The 19,491-nt window shown below is 44.3% G+C and overlaps 1 protein-coding gene across 1 annotated transcript in view; it reads left to right on the top strand.

The window, feature by feature from the left end:
- PSME3IP1 (proteasome activator subunit 3 interacting protein 1) overlaps positions 1–19,491 on the top strand; it is a 156,179-nt gene that overhangs the window by 111,004 nt on the left and 25,684 nt on the right. The window contains exon 6 of the mRNA XM_078670931.1: positions 643–707. Coding sequence (XP_078527057.1) covers positions 643–707 — 65 coding nt within the window. The remainder of the gene's footprint in view (positions 1–642; positions 708–19,491) is intronic.

The raw sequence follows: 19,491 nt of genomic DNA on the forward strand, positions 1-19,491 counted from the left end.
AGAACACCAGCATCCATATTCTTTTTAGGTATTTATAATTATATAGATGTAGTCATTATGGAGATGATATTAGGAATATCTGACGGTGTGAAAAGTAAGCATTGATGCATTTTGTCGGTGGATTCATTTAAATGCCCTTTACCAATGCTTAGGGGGAAAACACTTGGAATTACATTGAGGGTATTGCCACCAGATATCTGATAGACCAAAGCTTATAAATCTAGTATTTGAAGGTTTCGTACCACCCAAAGACTGTTAATAGCATGAGAGAAAATGTTCCTAGTGATGGATGGTTTTCAGTAGGCAGCCCCGTTTGCCGCAGACACATTTTCAAAGAATAATTGTATGTTTGACATAATAGCTGAGGAAACAGCACATCTTTAACAAACATTAATTTATCTTTTAAAGATTCACAGCATATGGCCTTTGAATGGTGATCAGTTTATTGCTAGATAATATACGGGGGTTGCTATGTCATTAGTATAGTCTCTGCCTGTTTGTCCTTACCAATCAACAAAACCGGGCCCTCCTTATCCATAATTCCCAGTTCAGGTCTTAGAAAATAAGTACATGTAAGATATCATTTTAGTTTTGTACTTTTTCAACTCTAAAATCTAATTTTCTTGCTTGTTTCTTTTATAGTACAGAGAGCTCAAGTAGTCCAAAGAAGCTAAAGTTAGACCACGAACACGATCGAAAGCAAAAAGGTATGTAGACAATCTAATCAATGCAAATTGGTTATCTCTGCCCAGAAGAGTTCCTTATTTCTGACAGTAAAAAAAATGTTCTCCAAAAAGTATAATTGTTTCCTTCTTCATGTAAGTGCGCATTCAGATTGTGACCTCTGATGTGCTGCTCTGTGGAGGACTTTAGGTGTGCAGATCATACTTTGTTGGTAGCCCTCAATTCATTTACAGTCCTGAGCAAAACACAATGGAGCATCTTGCAATACATGACTCCAGGCTGCCAGCGTTCCAATAGAGACTCCTTTTTTAGACTCTCTTAAACCTAAGCTAAATTGCACTGCATGTGCATCTTCTGAGTATTTCCTTGAATACCTCTTTTTAGAATCATAGCTTCAGAAACCAATAAATACAGACTATGTTAAAATGTTTCCATATTCTTGATATCTTTCCATATTCATCTGTTGTGATGAGGACCCTCAAAGTGAGCTAGGGATGACATGCTGTCGACATTTATATATATGTTCGAGGCATGTGGGCTGCTAAATTCATATCTGATGCATAGATCGCCGCCTAGTGTTGGGTCCGGATGATTGCACATTGTTGTCCTGGAAGAGTCTTCGAAGTATCACGAGATAGGTGGCTCCTCCCCTGGACTACAGTGCGCATGGGCATCGACTCCATCCCCAGATTGTTTTTTTCCGCCATTGGGTTTGGATGTGGTTTCGACGTCTCCGTGTCGGAACCGATAAACTTTCATCTTAAGGCCAAAAGGCCTTCGTTACCTGCGTCGGTATTGTTTGCGTACGGTCTAGAGCGTCGTCCGGCTCTCTAAGCCGGATATCTCCGGAGTCGACTAACTTCGAGGCCTTCTCGTCGCAGCAAGACCCGACGAACTTAACATGGAGCGGAGCCCGTTCAAGTTCTGCCCCGTCTGTGGATCCAAATATCCACACATCGATGTGCATCCGGTCTGTAATAAGTGCCTTTCGCCGGACCACAACGAAGAAAACTGCATGGCCTGCTCCAAGTTCAGGTCCAAGAAGACGCTCCAGCTTCGGCGCGCGGTGCGCCTTGAGGCCCAGCGAGCGACCCCGGCACCCGACAACATCTTCGGCGACCCTGACGAGGAAGGCGATAGCCATCATCTCCAGATTTCGCCACCGTCGACGGAGGTCCTGGCCGATCCAGAGGAATACATCGGAGGACAGGCCCCAGACCTTGAATACTTCGAGGAGGTAGGGGACGACGAAGAAGTTTATGGGGCCGTGGAAGATAGCTCAGAGGAAGAGCTATGCCCCGAGGTCTACGTTATTGAGGCTCAGGTCACGGGATCGCCACTCGGCCTTACCCACGACCATGCACCACTCTCCCCGGCCCCGCCTTCTGGCCCGGCCACGGACACTCAAGCGGAGCCGCAATTGCCCGTTTCGAAACCGAAACCTTCGGATCCTACGGGACACAAGATGGCCGACGTTCAGTCGAAAACGAAACCGAAACCTACGGACTCGACAAAACCTAAGATGGCCGACGTCCTACAAAAAATAACAAAGCCTGCTCCTTCATCGACTCCGTCGCCCTCCGGCACACAAAAGTCGAAGAAGGCTGTTGAGTCGACAGCGCCGCAGAAGGTACACAAAGAACCCTCCTCCAAGAAGGCCGTCCACCAGCCGTCGACCTCGGTTGCTCCGGCGCGGACACCTAAACCTCTTGAGACGCCTTCGGGCGCTGCTACGGCGCCGTCCGGTAAACGCACGGCCGTCCCAAAGTCTACTAAAAGCCACGAACCAAAGGCCGCTAGCTCAACGCATCGGCACAAGGATGCGGGATCTGCAGCATCGGCGCCAAAGCCTTCAACAGAGCCCCGAAGCATTGCGGCCGAAGATTCGTCGACGCCAATACCGTCGACACCACACAACCCCGACGACTCCGAAGATCGGCCGTCGGTTCCGAAACCCTCTGCCTCCTTTACGAAGCAGGTTACTGACTCCCTTAAACGTATAAAGGAAAAGGCATTATCGTCCACGGCTTCCACGCCATCGGCTCCGAAATCGGTGGACACACCTCAGAAGTCCTCAAGCAAGCTTCTTTACACTCTGCCACCAAAGGTGGCCCCAAAGGCCTTCGCAACCACGTCGGTGCCAAAAACGTCGGATCCATCAACACCAAAAGGCCTCTCGGATCCATATCTTGCCTCTGAGGAGCAATCTGCGCATTGTATCTATGCCCACACAGGGAAATTGACCCTTTATAAAAGGAAAATCACTTCCCAGCCACTGGAATCGTATGTTATTCCACTGAAGAAGAAGAGGCAGGCACAAGACATTCCTTTACTTGTGGAGCCTATTCTGCCTCCACCGAGAAGGAGTCCATCGCCTTCCCCCAACCAATCAGGAGGGGATGATGATGAACAGCAGGACCAATACAATTTCCCAGTGGACAATGACCCTGATGTTCAGCAGGACTCATATGGCGACGCTGGGGACCAAAGTGGGCATCAGGTGGTACATGATCCACAAGGTTTTGGGGCACGTACATCTCCAACAGAGGATTCTGCTGCATTTAATGCTTTACTCGAACGGGCAGCAGCAAATCATAATGTGGACATGCATGCTGACCCGGTAGAAGAAGACTTTTTATTTGACACTTTCTCCGTCTCGGAGAGAACAGTTAAAATACTTCCTATGCTTAAAGGTGTCCTTAAACATGCCCCAGAGATCTTTAAGGAACCTACCAGGGCAAGGGTGGTGAAACCACGTATCGAGAAAAAATACAGGCCAGCACCTGGAGATCCTGCATATATTCGAGGACAGTTGCCCCTGGACTCGTTGATGGTCGCAAATGCCCGCAAGAGGGCAAACTCCCAAACAACGGGTGAAGCTCCTCCCCCAGACAAGGAGTCGAAAGTGCTTGAGGCATCGGGCAAGAGGGTGGCAGCGCAGGCTGCCAATGTATGGCGTATCGCAAACACGCAGGCACTATTGGCACGATACGATAGGGCGCATTACGACACCCTAGAACAGCTCCTTCAACACCTACCTGATGAGTTTAAAGAAGCAGCCGAAACACTCATACAAGAGGGAAAGCTTATCTCCAACGCTGCAATAAAGTGTGCACTTGATGTGGCAGATACAGCGGCTAGGGGGATTAACACTAGCGTCATGTTGAGGCGACAAGCTTGGCTTCGTATATCTGGGTTTAAGCCTGACATCCAAACTACAATCCTCAACCAGCCCGTCAATCCTGACACCCTGTTTGGTCCAGATGTAGACACCACCCTTGAAAAGATTAAAAAGGACAACGAGACTGCTAAGTCCATGGGGGCGCTTCAGTCTCAACAATTCAGGGGAAACACTTTTCGTCGCTCAGGAGCACGTGGTGTTACCAGAGGACAATTGGGCCAACAAACACAATATGCGAGGGGTGGTGCGCAATCCTCGTACCCCAAGCAGGGTAGAGGGGGTTACAGAGGCAACAGTGCCAAGGGCAGAGGCAGAGGAAACAACAACTCCCGCTCCTCTGCCGCCAACAAACAGTGACTCTCTGTCACTGCCCCCCGACCATACCACTCTGGTCGGGGGGAGACTCCAGCAGTTCCTGCCAGTCTGGACGTCCATCACCACGGACAGGTGGGTGAGAAAACTTATCCAGTACGGTTACTGTTTGGAGTTGATATCCACTCCCCCCAACATTCCCCCAAGACACCGTCCTATGTCGGCAGAGCACTTGCACTTATTGCAGCAGGAAGTACTGGTGATGCTGCAAAAAGGCGCAATCGAGCTCGTACCGGTGGAGGAGGAAGGAACAGGAGTCTATTCCCTGTACTTCCTCATCCCAAAGAAGGACGGATCCCTCAGACCTATTCTGGATCTACGCCCCCTCAACATGTACATACTGTCAGAACACTTCCACATGCTGACACTGCAACAAATCCTTCCCCTGCTCAATCAAGGGGACTTCCTAGCAACCTTGGACCTCAAGGATGCTTATTTCCACATACCACTCCACCCATCCCACAGAAAATACCTCAGGTTTACCATTCTAAACAGGCACTATCAGTTCAAAGTCCTGCCCTTCAGGGTAACTACTGCCCCCAGAGTGTTTACAAAGTGTCTGGCGACAGTGGCGGCGCACCTCAGGAGACAGAACATACATGTCTACCCGTACCTAGACGACTGGCTTGTTCAAGCAAAGTCGGAACAACAGTGCGCCGCGGACATGTCCCACACTATTCAGCTCCTTCACAGCCTGGGGTTCTCGCTAAACTACCCGAAGTCGCACCTTCAACCAGCCCATGTGCGGCAGTATCTGGGCGCGACAATAAACACCCTGACTGCTATGGCTCAGCCAAACCCAGTCAGAATCGACAGCATTCAGTCGCTGTGCCAAAAATTCAGACCACAACACTCCCTCCCAGCGAGAGTGTTCATGCAGTTGATGGGCATGATGGCCTCCTGCATCTTCATAGTCCCGCACGCGAGGCTGCACATGCGCCCGCTCCAAGAATGCTTGGCAAATCAGTGGACACAGGCTCAGGGACAGCTAACAGACCTAGTGTTGGTGACCGGTCGTGCATACAACTCTCTGCATTGGTGGAATCCACACAACCTTTGCAAGGGCCGACCGTTCCAAGAGCCAGTGCCACAGATAATCCTAACAACGGACGCATCTCTCCAAGGGTGGGGAGCCCATGTGCTCCACTACACTGTGCAGGGACTGTGGTCCACCCAGCAGCAGAAGTTGCACATCAACTACCTAGAATTGATGGCAATCTTCATGGCGCTCAAGTCCTTCAAAGTACATCTGTGCAACAAAGTCGTGTTGATCCGGACGGACAACATGACAGCCATGTACTACATCCAGAAGCAGGGAGGTACTCACTCTCCACAGCTGTCTCATCTTGCTCAGAGCATGTGGAAGTGGGCCATTCAGAGGAACATCTTCCTCATGGCAGAACACCTCCCGGGAAAGGACAATCAGATGGCGGATCTGCTCAGCAGGTACAGCCATCAAATGCACGAGTGGGAGTTACACACATCAGTACTCCACCCGTACTTCCAGCAATGGGGTCATCCAGAGATAGACCTGTTTGCCACAAGGGAAAACGCAAAATGCCAAAGCTTTGCCGCCAGGTTCCCTCACCCAGAATCGCAAGGGAATGCGATATGGATGAACTGGTCAGGCAAATTTGCGTACGCTTTTCCCCCAGCGCCTCTCATTCCGCTGGTGGCAAGAAAGCTAAAGCAACACTCGATGACTCTGATCCTGGTTGCTCCAACATGGGCACGCCAACCATGGTACACCACGTTTCTAGAACTTTCCGTGGTACCGCATCAAAGGCTGCATCTCACATCCCGGCTCTTGACGCAGTACCATGGCGACATTCAGCACCCAGATCCGCAACAGCTCAATCTGGTGATCTGGCTCCTGAAGTCTTAGAATTTGGCTACCTCAACCTGCCTCTGGAATGCATGGACATCATCCGGGAGGCACGTAAGCCCACTACCCGAGCTTGCTATGCAGCTAAATGGAAGCGGTTTGTCATGTACTGTGCAGACAACAAGATCAACCCGCTAGATGCATCCATTCCTAACATCATCTGCTATTTGTTACATCTTTACAAATGCAATCTAGCGTACTCTTCCATTCGGATACATTTATCCGACATAGCGGCTTATCTACAGAATAGGCAACACCTCTCTGTTTTCGGAGTGCCTGCCATTAAAGCCTTCCTAGAAGGACTGAAGCGGGTCATTCCTCCAAGAACACAGCCAGCTCCAGTGTGGAAACTCAATGTGGTCCTCACTAGGCTGATGGGCCCACCTTTTGAGCCGCTGCACTCCTGCGAGATTCAGTTTCTCACATGGAAGGTGGCTTTTCTCATTGCTATTACTTCGCTCAGACGTGTTAGTGAGCTGCAAGCGCTCACAATCCAAGAGCCCTTCATACAAATACATTCCAACAGGGTAGTGCTCCGCACTAACCCCAAATTCCTTCCTAAAGTGGTGTCACAGTTTCATCTCAACCAAACTATTGACCTGCCTGCATTCTTCCAAAACCCACAAACAGTAGCAGAAAGAATGCTTCATACATTAGACGTTAGGAGGGCGCTAATGTACTACATTGACAGAACACAACACTTTAGAAAGACACAACAACTTTTTGTTGCCTTCTCAGCACAGCACAAAGGCAACCCCATTTCCAAAGCAGGAATAGCCAGATGGATTGTTAAGTGCATTCAAATCTGTTATCAAAAGGCTAAACGCACTTTAACAATACCCCCAAGGGCGCACTCCACACGCAAATTGGGGGCCTCCATGGCTTTCCTGGGGAACATTCCCTCAGAGGACATTTGTAGAGCAGCCACATGGTCTACACCACACACATTCACCAAACATTACTGTGTGGATGTGCATTCAAAACAGCAAGCAGCTGTAGGACAGGCTGTTCTCAAGACACTTTTTCAAGCTTCTGCAGCTGGCACGGGCAACCGCCGTTAATGGAGGGACTGCTATGTATTCTATGCATCAGATATGAATTTAGCAGCCCACATGCCTCGAACTTAATATGCTACTTACCAGTATGCATCTGTTCTTGGCATGTAGGGCTGCTAACATTCATATCGCCCGCCCTCCTCCCCGGTGCCCGTAGCGGCTGCAGATACTCTCTCTATATTCATCATTAGCATGGACACCCTTTACACTGTTTCACTCCATCTCTGCCACAATGGCTAAAAACAATCTGGGGATGGAGTCGATGCCCATGCGCACTGTAGTCCAGGGGAGGAGCCACCTATCTCGTGATACTTCGAAGACTCTTCCAGGACAACAATGTGCAATCATCCGGACCCAACACTAGGCGGCGATCTATGCATCAGATATGATTGTTAGCAGCCCTACATGCCAAGAACAGATGCATACTGGTAAGTAGCATATTCATAACTGAACATCTAAACATTTGATTATTTAGTAACATTTCTAAGCAGATGACCAACTAGTGTTGCTCTTATGCACGTGTTTTTTCATGTATTGCCTGGTACACCATGTCAATTTTGACATACTGTAAATCATTCTTTTTCACATATTAGTCTTTTTTAAACTTTGTGATATATTTTTATTGCTGCTAATAACTTATGTCTCTCTGAAAAGCATTGTATTTATGTTAAGATTTTTTTCGTACCACTTACTAGCTAGTTTGATCAGTTTTTGGTTCCTTAAATCTCAAATTACTACTCAAAAATAATTTTTCCAAGAGAACCATTTTCCTTTCTATCTATATAAACATTGCCCATCTTCCCTTTTAGCATTATCTTTGGTTGCCTTTGTTTCTTTTATGATAAAGTAATTAACAGTCCAGAAAACAAATATTCATTGCATGTGTTTGTCGTAGATAATTATGCTTAGCATTATCCTTCCATCTATTGTTGGCCTTGGACAATTACAAGCTGTTTTTCTTCAAGTCACAAGGTATAGTGACTCCTCCTCCGGTGTGTATTGCTCATGTACCTCGGCTCCTTTGTTAGTTTGTATTTTTCCGCCATCAGGTTCAGACGCCAGCATCGCAGCTCCAGGACCAAACTCAATTCCTCACCGAGACCTTGGCAGCTCCCTGTTTTTTTCTCTCCAACCGAACGGTTTTTAAGACCGAACAACACCGGTGGAGTTATTGAACATTTCCTAGCGCTGGCTCGGCCTTTCAAAACTTATTTGCCTCCATGCCAATGTCTACAAGGGAATAAATCCCAGCAAGACCAACATGAAGTGTGCAATCTTTGTTTATCACCAGACCACAAGGAAACTTCCTGCGAGGTGCATTCCTGTAGGACGGCATCTAGCGTAGAACTCATATTTTCAGAGTGCCACATTACTGCTAACGCCGTCTTACAGGAATACACATGGAGCACGCTGCTTTTCCATAACGGTTACCAGATGGATATTTGATACACAAGAGACGTTGGATACTCTTCACTACTGTCTCGCGGATCTGAACACTTATTGTACTTTTAAATGCGATAAATAAATACTCTTTTAATTTTGAATATTGCCATTCACTTTGGATCGCTGTGAGATATTGGCCCTGAGGAAGTCTGTGGCTTACACCACATAGAGACGAAACACGTGTTGGCGGCTAGGACTGTTTTTGAAGAATCATAAAGAAGATTATCAGTGTCAACATTCATTAAGAACTGTATTTGATTATTGAGAAACATGCTCAGGATTTATCCCCTTTTTTTGTATATAATGGTGTAGAATTGGTCTACATCTCTGGTAATTGGTGGGTGGTCATTACCTTATATATTGAATTGATTACATCACAACTCCGCGCAATTGAGACCGAACATCCTCATCTTGTTTTATTGATATGCAAACATTCGACTCGTATTTCGCCCCCTACGGCTATTTAGCCTGGGCCTTTCTCAAGGCTGCAAAAACGAGAGGGAAGAACAAGAGGCTGTCTATAATAGAGATTCTGGTTCCGATAAGACCATCACCATGGGTTGGAGTGAGGGAGCACCCAGGAGATCATGTGCAGACGGTAAGACTTCCTGTATTCGTGGGCCTTCTCCCCATTAGAGGAACCAGCGTACAGGGTAGACCGTTTGGCATTTGGCAACAACAGTTACTTTACGGAAATCCTATCGGAAAGGGAGAGGTAATTCGCTCCTCCCGGTACATACCCGAACAATTTATGAAGTCTGGCATAGGGCAACCAAAATGACTGAGTGGACAAACAAACTTACATAACAAACTCCTCTCTGGGAGGGTGGGCAATTGGGAGAGCTGACACGACTAACGGGATTTTGGAAATGGAGCCTTATAGGGATTGATCATTTGAGGGATGTCTGGAAGGATGGGAAAATGTTGGACTTTGACACATTGCAGGGACAGTTCCAAATGGGGAGGGAGGAGTATCTACGATACCGACCGATGCGCCATGCGCTTCATTGTCATCTGCAAAAGGGAGCCCACTTAACCAGAATACTCGCCACTTGAGGACTGTCCACTCCTAGATCCCATTATTGATAATGCCATCTCTCTGACTCATAGGAAACTGATTAACAACACCCCAGACTGAGGGAGGCCTGGGAGTCCGATGTGGGCCTATTAGAGGATGATGATTGGGCTGAGGCGCTACAGACCCCCAGGAAATAGCTATAAGAGCAAGGTTCCGACTGAGTCAGCTCCGTATTCTCCACGGGTCCTATGCTTCTCGAATAGCTTACGACCGAATGGGCACCTGTGAGACTGACGAATGTGTACGGGGTTGTTGCGAAAAAGGGTCTTTCTTTCATATACTGTAGTCATGCCCAAGGATTCAAACCTACTGGGGAGGTATAACCCGAGTGATGATGAAAGTGGTGGATGAGAGTGTCCCGCTTGAACCAAAGTGGCTCTACTTAGGAGTGACTGGTGAAACGACGTGGCCGCAATGGGCCAAGACTTGGCTGGCCCTGGCTGGAGTAGTGGCCAAGCGAAATATCGCCCAAACATGGGGAGCAAGGGCAGCCCACACACTCGCAGCCTGGAAGAAAGACCTAGACTGGTGCTATGGGGCAGAACTGGTGATATATCAGAGTTGGGGTTGCCCACGTAAAGGTGAAAAGATATGGAGTGCCTGGGCCAAGTATAGTGGCCTTTGATGAAGGCCGTCGGGAAGGTTGTGTATTGACGTGGGGGAAATGATGCTATGGTTTACGACAAGAGAATGAGGTTATCTAATAGTAGGTGCTTATGACGGGGGGCATATCGAGCATTGCAAAACCTGTATCATATGACTCTCCTAATATGTCATTTTCAATTGATATTGAGCTGAAGCTTGTTTTATGTTCAATAAAAAAAATGTTTTTGGAAAAGACTTCCTGTATTCAAAGTGTCTAATAGTGTCCAAAAGTTTTATATCCATTATGTGACAGTAGTGCCACCCAGATCCATGCAGCGGTCATTCGTTATATAAAAGGGGGGTGCTAGGTGTTTATCCTGTTAGTAGGTGCTAGCAAACAACATGTTGAAAGTTAGATTGATAAGCAGATGGGTCGAGGGCATGATCTCGAGTAATGGTGAAGGAGGGAAAAGAAAAGCAGGAGAAAGTGTAAGCTGGCTGACTGAAGAAATCAAGAAGGAGCGGCAGAAGAGGGGGGCAGGGGGGTAAGAGGTAGAAGAAGAGGAAGGGGGGGAAGATTTATTGATGGTGGGTGACCATTGTCTTATGGGGTAGATTAGTACTTTAAGCAGAATTGCCTTTGTTAGTTCTTGAAGGCATGCTTCGTGGCAAAGGCTGTTATAGAGAGGGCACAGTTACTTGACATTTTTAGTGTGAATAACAAGGACCCCCTGATCGGAATTGTCAGTTCCTGGGACAGGGACAAAAAATATGTGTAAATAATAACATAAATAGAACAACTAATATGGAAAGGTCTTAAGGAAAAGAATGTACTAACAAGTTTGTTCAGATAAAAACTCTATTTCATTTAATAAGTCTTTGTTTAAAAAAACATATATCACACATACAAATTACAAAAATTATAACAGCACAATAACTAATATCAAACCAAGTCTTATACAATTGTCATAAAAATAATAACACAAATTAAAAAAATTCACAATGAGTGGCAAACAGTATTCTCTCTGTGAATACTGTCATCATTGACACAAATCAATACTAAATTAGGGGACTCCTAATGCATGACCCAGAAGACCCAAAATATAATCAAATGTTGTACATTTATTGTATGAAAAAACAGTTAATAAATATATACATCTCAATGCATATGCAAAATATATTCTGTATTTTTTCTAAAACATACCAACTATACCAATACTCCTATAGATCTCAATCATACAGTCATACATGCTCATTCATTCCTCTTTATTACATGATGAGACATCCCAATAAATTATCTCAATATACTTGTCTAGTGATAACATGCTTTTATATTTTCAATAGTGTCCTAAACTTGAAAAACTGATATCAGAATATCAGGAAATTTCTTGTATATGATATTGACTTTGTTCTGCAATAAACAATATTGAAATTGTCCGGACATTCATTTATTATTTATTATGGCTATGTGGTCCACTATGTGCGTTTTGGCTAGAGAGCCTTCATCAGGAAGCAATGTATTTAGGAAAAAAGTCCTGTAAATCAGATCAGAGCCCAATCTTCTCACTTTCCGCAAACTCTTAAAAACCCTTCTTTTTAATAAACCAGAATAGCCCGAGCTGTATTAACTCTGCACGTTGTTTGCAGCGCTAGGACGCCTGAGGGCAGCTACCGCGCTATACAAATGCTCTTTTCATTTCCTTCATTCAAAGTACAACAGGAAAATATACTTCAAGGTCCTTCTAAAATCATTTAAAAATTGACTAAATATTAGTTTGTATGTCCAGTCCTAAAAGTGTCATCTTATAGCCCACACTAGTGCTCATGAAACCAAGATGAAAAAATAGGAAATAAAAAATAAATTAATATAGAGAAGCTTTAGTTGCCCAAGAAAACAATAAAGATGTTGTTAAAAAAATCTATCCAATTATGACTAAATGTCTGAAAATGAAGGGATAAAAAGAACCTGTCACCAAGAATCCTAAGGCTTTAGTCAGAAGATTCACCTGGTATTTAGAAATGCTGGTATAGTATTTATATGCTACAGATGTTCTGGTCAGTGTTTTTTGGTCGAGGACAGATACCATCTAAATGGGGATATGAAAAAGAATGACAATTGATAAAAAACATTAAAGCACGATAAAAAGGAAAGGACTAAACTGGATCACTTAAAAGCATGCATGAAATAGTTGGGAAAAAAGGGGAATTCACACTTACCCTACTGGTAACGCTGGTACAGCTAACAGGGGCCAGGTTTTCAAATGCGAGAAGTTACTCTAAAATATGAAGAAACCCAGCCAAGGATTAAAAGTAGTTCTTAATACATACGACTAACCTTGGAAATTAGAGTTCTGAAGCGGCTGGTTAACCTTACCTGCCTTTAAATTCTTATGTACAGTGGCCTTGGTTCACCTAAACTGCTGCCCAAGTATAGACATACTATGTTTGTGGCTGGCCAGCCGAACAAACAATGTGCGCGTCCCCGCAGGGAAGATGGTTGTCTGCTCTAGGTTGGGATGAAACCTCAGCGTGTAAGTGAGTTCTGCCCTGGGAACTAAAAATAGACGTAACATGTGACCTCCGTTAACATTCGAGGCCCGAATCGTACAGCCAGTAATGCCATTCTGCGTCTTTATTTAGGGCATTCTGGACTGTATCAAAGCAGATGATCAAGGCGCTTTCCTGTTGATATAGTTTCAGTTCTACATCACCCCCTTGTTGGTTTTGTTTCAGTTTGAATAAATCACAGTAAGAGAAAGTACGCTGATGAGTGATGATTCATAAAGTGCTCCACTGGTGGCACTTGTGGTTGACTTTGTGCCTGTTTCAGATAAGCTATTAAATTCTCATTTTTAGAAGTCTGATGTGGTGCTACAGGTTATTAAGTAGATAATGTTAGTGCTTTCACAGTTTAAAATATATAATTTTGTGTAGGTGTGACCATTTATTGCAAGTTCTTTGGTTTTGGATATGCCCAGTTTGCAGATAGAGCAGTTCTTTGAGGTGTAAAAGCCCTTTAGCTGTTGGAGAAAAGTAGTGTGTGCCTTGTCATCCTGTAGAAATTAAGGGGACAGTTTGTTCCTCTAATTTTCGCAGCCTTGAAAAGGCCCCAGGCTCAATAGCCAAAGGGGGGGCGAAACATGTGTCGGCAATCCAGAAAGAGTTAAAATTCAAAAGTTCAGACACACATGCCTCTTTCTTCAACCACAAGCTCAACTTGCAGTAAAATAAGTAATGGGTCTTTTAGGTATGATGTCTTCCTGCATTGCCATAGTACCACGCGCCAGTACCATATGCATCCCCTTTAGGAAACTGCAATCTCAATGGTCTCAGGCAGAGGGGCATCTACGAGATCTAGTGTTGGTAGGGCCAGAGACCCATTGCTCCCTGCAGTGATGGAGCTGCCACAACTTGTTTAGGGTTGCCACTTCAAAGCCCCAATTTCACAGGTTACTATTACCATAGACACAACCCTTCAGGGATGGGGAGCACATATGCAGGATCTCACAGTTCACGGTCTATGGACAGTATATCGGAGACATCTACATATCATTCATCTAGAACTTCTAGCAATTCAACTAGCCCTAAAGGTTTTTTGCAGTCACCTACACCAGAAGGTAGTGCTAATATGCACAGACAATAGGTCTACAATACATTATATCCAAAAACATCGGGGGGAGACACCTCACAGCTATCCCTCCTATCAGAGCGCATCTGGCAGTTGGCAATCTCTCACAAAATCCACCTCCTAGCAGAATGCCTACCTGTGGTGGATAACAACTTCCCAGATATGCTCAGCAGAACACATCAGCAGGTACACGAGTGGGAGATCAACCTACCACTATTCCACTCTTCAAAATATGGTGGACACCGGACATAGACGAATTTGCCACTCACCTCTACACCAAATGCCAAAGCTTCGCCTCTAATTTCTCTCACCCTCAACCCAAGGGCAATCCCCTATAGATTAATTTGTGAGAAGTATTTGCCTGCGCTTTCCCTCCTCTCCCACTCATTTCATATGTGGTACAGAAGCTAACACAAATGTCTCTACACTAATCATAATACCCCAACATGGGCACAGCAAGCATGGTTTGAACCCCTACTGCAACTATCTGCAATGCCACAAAAGAAACTACCGCTTTGGCCAAATATACTAATGCAAAATCATGGGAAAGTAATGCATCCCAATCCCAAGCAGCTAAATCTAGCGATTTCGCTCCTGAAATCCCAGAACTAGGGCATTTCAAATTGCTACAAGAATGTATGGACATCCTTAAACAGACTCATAGACCTAGAGCTAGAGCATGTTATTCTGCAAAATGGAAACGCTTTGTACATTACTGTACAAGTAAACAAATCCAGCCTTTAGCACCCACAGTGCAAGACCTTATAGGTTATCTCTTCCATCTCCAGCAAGTGGGGCTTGCTTACACATGTATCAGATTATACTTAGCAGCCCTAGCTGCCTACATGCAGAACAGGCAACATCTGTCCATATTTAAAATACCAGTAATTAGAGCATTCATGGAAGTCCTCAAAAGGGTTATCCCACCTTCCACTCCACCTGCCCCAGAATGGAAGCTAAACATTGTCCTTACAAGGCCTATGGGGCCACCATTCACACCAATACATTCATGTCAACTCCAATTTCTAATATAGAAAGTTGCCTTTCTACTGGCAGTCACTTCTCTCCGAAGGTTCTAACAGCAGGCACTTACTCTACAGGAACCTTTCTTTAAAATGTTCCCATCAAAATTATTTCTATGAACTAATCCAAAATTCCTACTCAAGGTGGTTTCAGCCTCTCACACAAGTCAGACCATACAAATACCAGTGGTCTTTCCTAACCCAGACAAAGTAGCACAGAAAAAGCCCTACATACATTATATGTCAAAAGGGCTATCATGTTCTGTATTGATATAAAAAAAATCCTTTAGGAAAACACAAGAACTAATGTTCGCCTTTCCCAAGCCTTACCAGGGTGCACCCACATCCAAGGCAGGAATTGTTTGAAGGATAGTTAGATGCATTCAAACCTGTTACCAGAAGGCCAAAATGGTGTTTACAGTACCACCACGTGCTCATTCCACATGTAAACAGGGAGTCACTATGACTTTTCTAAGAAATATCACTATAGAGGATATTGACAGAGCAGCAACATGGAATAACCCACATACATTCACAGAACTCTACTGTGTTGATGTCTTTACAAAACAACAAGCAAGAGTGGGTCAAGCTGTACTTAAAATACTATTTAAAATGAGTACTTCAACAAGTCGCTAGCCACCGCAAAGGGGACCACTGCTTTTATTCAATGCTAAGTATATGCATCTATAGCACACACATGCTACAAATGGACTATGTTACTTACCGTACAAACATCTATTTGTAGCATGTAGTGTCTTAGATTCATAAGCAATCACCCTCCTCCCCGGAAGCTTTTGGTTGCTGTATTTAATATTATATTTAGCACACACTTCTACATATTTTTCTCTATTCTGTCACTATATTGCTCCTTTCCTAACGCTCACCCGATGAGACAAAACAATTTAACAAAGGAGCTGGGAAACATGTGTAATACACACTGGAGGAGGAGTCACTATACCTCTTGACTCGAAGACTTCTTTGAAGAAAAGCAACTTGTAATAGTCCGAGTCCAACACTAGATGGCAGGATAATGTTAAGCATATGAATCTACAGCACTACACGCTATGCATAGATGCTTTCATAACCATTGGGTGCCCAAAGAGTTTATGGTTCAAGAATATAATCCCAATAGATCACCAAAATTATATTGAACATTTATTTTCCAGTTGTTTGTAGATTTATTATTGCTTGAAAGGGCAAAAGTAGATTTCCATTTTTTTTTTAACCTTTTTATTTCAAGTTTTAGGTAAACCGCAGAGGGACAGGTGGAAAATCACAGGACATTTGTTCTAAAGGTTCAATTTAGAAGCCGGTTTCAGAACAAGCTTTAGCATTTAAAAAAAAATCAATTAATGTTTAAAATTTCTGACAACCGCTTCAACCTCAGAACATCTATATTAGCCTGCCTGCCCATCTGCCCCCACCCCACCTGAGGGCCGTTCTGGAAGGGAGAGAACCCTCCTATACAAATTAGGCCAAGCTGTCTGAGGATCGCCAACATTGAAACATCTTTTTTTTACATGTATCTGGAAAGGCTGTCCAATATTTCCAATGTTTGCATTCCTGTCTTTAAGTATAGCCCTAATTTCTTCATAGCACGTAAGTTCCATAAGTTTGACCACGAAAGGGCCACAGTTGGAAGATCAGCAGCTTTCCATTTGTGAGCCACTGTCAGTCTGTCATCTAAGAAAAGATGAGTAGTAAGTTTGCCTAAATGGGAGGACAATGGAAGACTCCCTCCACATCCGTATGCCCAGATGATATCCTCTCTGTGGTAACCTGTAGTTGCATATACAATATCTTTGATCTGTGACACAACCTCTGTCCAAAACGACCTCCATTGATGACATAGGAATGCACGTCCCTCTCGCCCTGCAACCCCTCCACCACAAATCCGGACTGACATACATATTGCTCAGTCATACCAGTTTCCTATACCACCACTCCATGATCTTATAAGCATTAGATTTCTCTTGGGTGCATATGGACCACTTAGCTGTTCTCTGACAAATCAAAATCAACGTGCTGTTGGATAAACCCTGTCCAAGGTTCTCCGACCACTTGATTGTGTAATTACATTTTTGATTGGGAGGAGTTTTACACAGCCTTGCAACTACATCACTAGTTATGCCTACTTTTTATATCTATATATATATATGTCCTCAATACTTGTAGTTTCTCTACTCACCCAGAAACACTCACTGATGGCTGCCAAGCTCAATGCAACAACTATGTTAATCGGTATACATCATTGGGTAGCACGAGGAAGTCATTAGCACACCGTGCACTATTCTTGAAGGTGCCACTCTAAAAAATGAACCCCAATTGAACAGCTCCTCCTTCTACCCATTTCAGGCATTCCTTATCTGACATACCCAGTTCTAAGTTGGGGTTCCCCAAGACTAGTGTCCAGGGGATAGGAAAAAAAGCAATCTTTTGTGTCAAGACTGCTCTCCAAGTGAAACTGTCGTTTTGGTGGACGACATCAGGGACCCAGATTATTTGTGTGTCCGTTGGGGAGGCCAATGAAGATGGTGTAGTGGAATTGTGTAACCATCCTGTGGCACCACGGTCTTTCCCCCTCATGTGCACCCATAACAAAGGTAGAGCTGTCTTGAATCTCAGGACTTGTCTATCTTTATCTAGAGCCCCCTTTCCTTCATCAGGCTGTAGCCGAGAGCTTTTTGGAGATCCATTATTCCATATGAACCTCCGGATTTTACTCTGGAACACTTTAGGGCATTTATCTTGTCAGAAGAAGAGTCTAGGCATAAAGTTAATTGTGACACAAGTAATTCTCCCCTTCCACAAGATCACCAACTTCCCCCACCTATAGAGGTGTGTGAAAAGCACCCCAAGCCTTAGCTGTACATTAATGTCATGTAGCACATTTGTTGCGGGGGAGGAGTCACCCCTATGGTAAGGTATACCCCGGGGTGACCACTCAAACCCATGGTCAACTGTCTCTCTCCTACTGTCCCCCAAATATGTGTCCACACATATCCCCTTAGATTTAAAATAATTAATACCGTTTCCTCCTGGAGCTTCCAAATTATCTTGGAGTAGATCTGCAGTCTTTTTATATCTTGATCAGCCTTCAACTTTTGTGAAAAATAAAATAAAAGGTTCCATGGTCAAAGGAAAAATGGAAGGTGATAAAGGGCACCTATGCCCCTACCCTTTCACAAAACCATTGGGTCCTAAAACCTCGCTCCCCCTTATAACCTAGCAGTTGGTTTTTGGAAGTTAACTTGGATCAAGACTCCATTTCTCAGATCTAGATCATGTCTGACCAAGAGCCTCTTCAGATATGACCAGTGTACCCTGTCTAAAGCCATCTCCACATCCAGCGAGAGAAGGAGTAACTGTACCATATCCGTTGAGGCTTTATCGCTGACAGTCAGGGCCAATCTAATATAGTCTCTGGTCTACCTATCCTTGATAAAAACATGCTTGAAAGGGTGAGATAAAGATGGGGTACAGAATGTTAATTCTCTAAGCCAGAATCTATGTATGCTTTACATCACAATTTAGAAGGGCAGTTGGTCTATGTAAGCCATAAGACTCCGGATTTTATTAGGCTTCAAACTTTAAGTGAGCGTGGACCTCATCATGCTGGGAGTGACCGTGTGTGTTTCTGCAAAGTAATTGAAAACCTTGGTCAGAACCAAGCTAAGTATTGCTTGAAAGGCTTTATGAACTGAGTTTGATAACTCATTCGTAATATACCATTCACTCTTCCAATGTATTAAACATGTTGGGATCTCTGTTTGGAAAAGCAATCTCTTCTAAGCAGCCAGCCTGAAAAGTTGGTCGCATGGTTCATCCCTGTCTAATTTAGAGTAAAATTCTGTCAAGACATACTTGATACCTTGATCTGTTTACTAAAGAACTTTACTTCCTCCTTATCCCATATAGCCCATGTTGCATTCAAGGCTCTGTCAACTAATTTTATAGGCTTTTTTTCCATTCTTCTTTCTCATAATGTAGCTGTTTTGTATCTAATACTTTATGGGCTGCTTCCTCAATCAACATCACCACAAGTTACCCCATCTTTTCGTATCTCATTCTAAGCTTTGCATGTCCCTTTACTTTTTGTTCTTCTAGTTTTAGTATTTCAGCCATCACCTCTAACCTTCTATTTCTGTCCTATTTAGCAAGGTTTGCTGTGTGTTCACTTGATTCCCCCCTCAAAACTGCTTTGGCTGCATCACAAATTGTCAATCAAGGCATGCCATTTGTCAAAGTCAAAAGTTTGCTTTATCCGGTTAAAATTTAAAACCACGCCATTTGTCACATTTTCTCTCAAATAGTTCTCTCGAACAGTGACTCCTTTAAGTTTGCTCCCTATACTGTGTCTGTAAATGCTAATTCATTCATTTTCCGCACATGAGGTGGTAAAGTTGTTCGAACAGTCATATCCAACACCAAAAATATTGGTACATTATCTTGGGTCCCTATGTTAGCTGACCGAGCCACCTTAACCAAAGACTGGGAAAGGAGAAGATAGTCCATTCTCGAGTGAGCACTATGCACGCTTAATTAATACATTGAGTCT

Source organism: Lissotriton helveticus, chromosome 12 (genome assembly GCF_964261635.1).
Source record: "Lissotriton helveticus chromosome 12, aLisHel1.1, whole genome shotgun sequence".
Classification (NCBI taxonomy): Eukaryota; Metazoa; Chordata; class Amphibia; order Caudata; family Salamandridae; genus Lissotriton; species Lissotriton helveticus.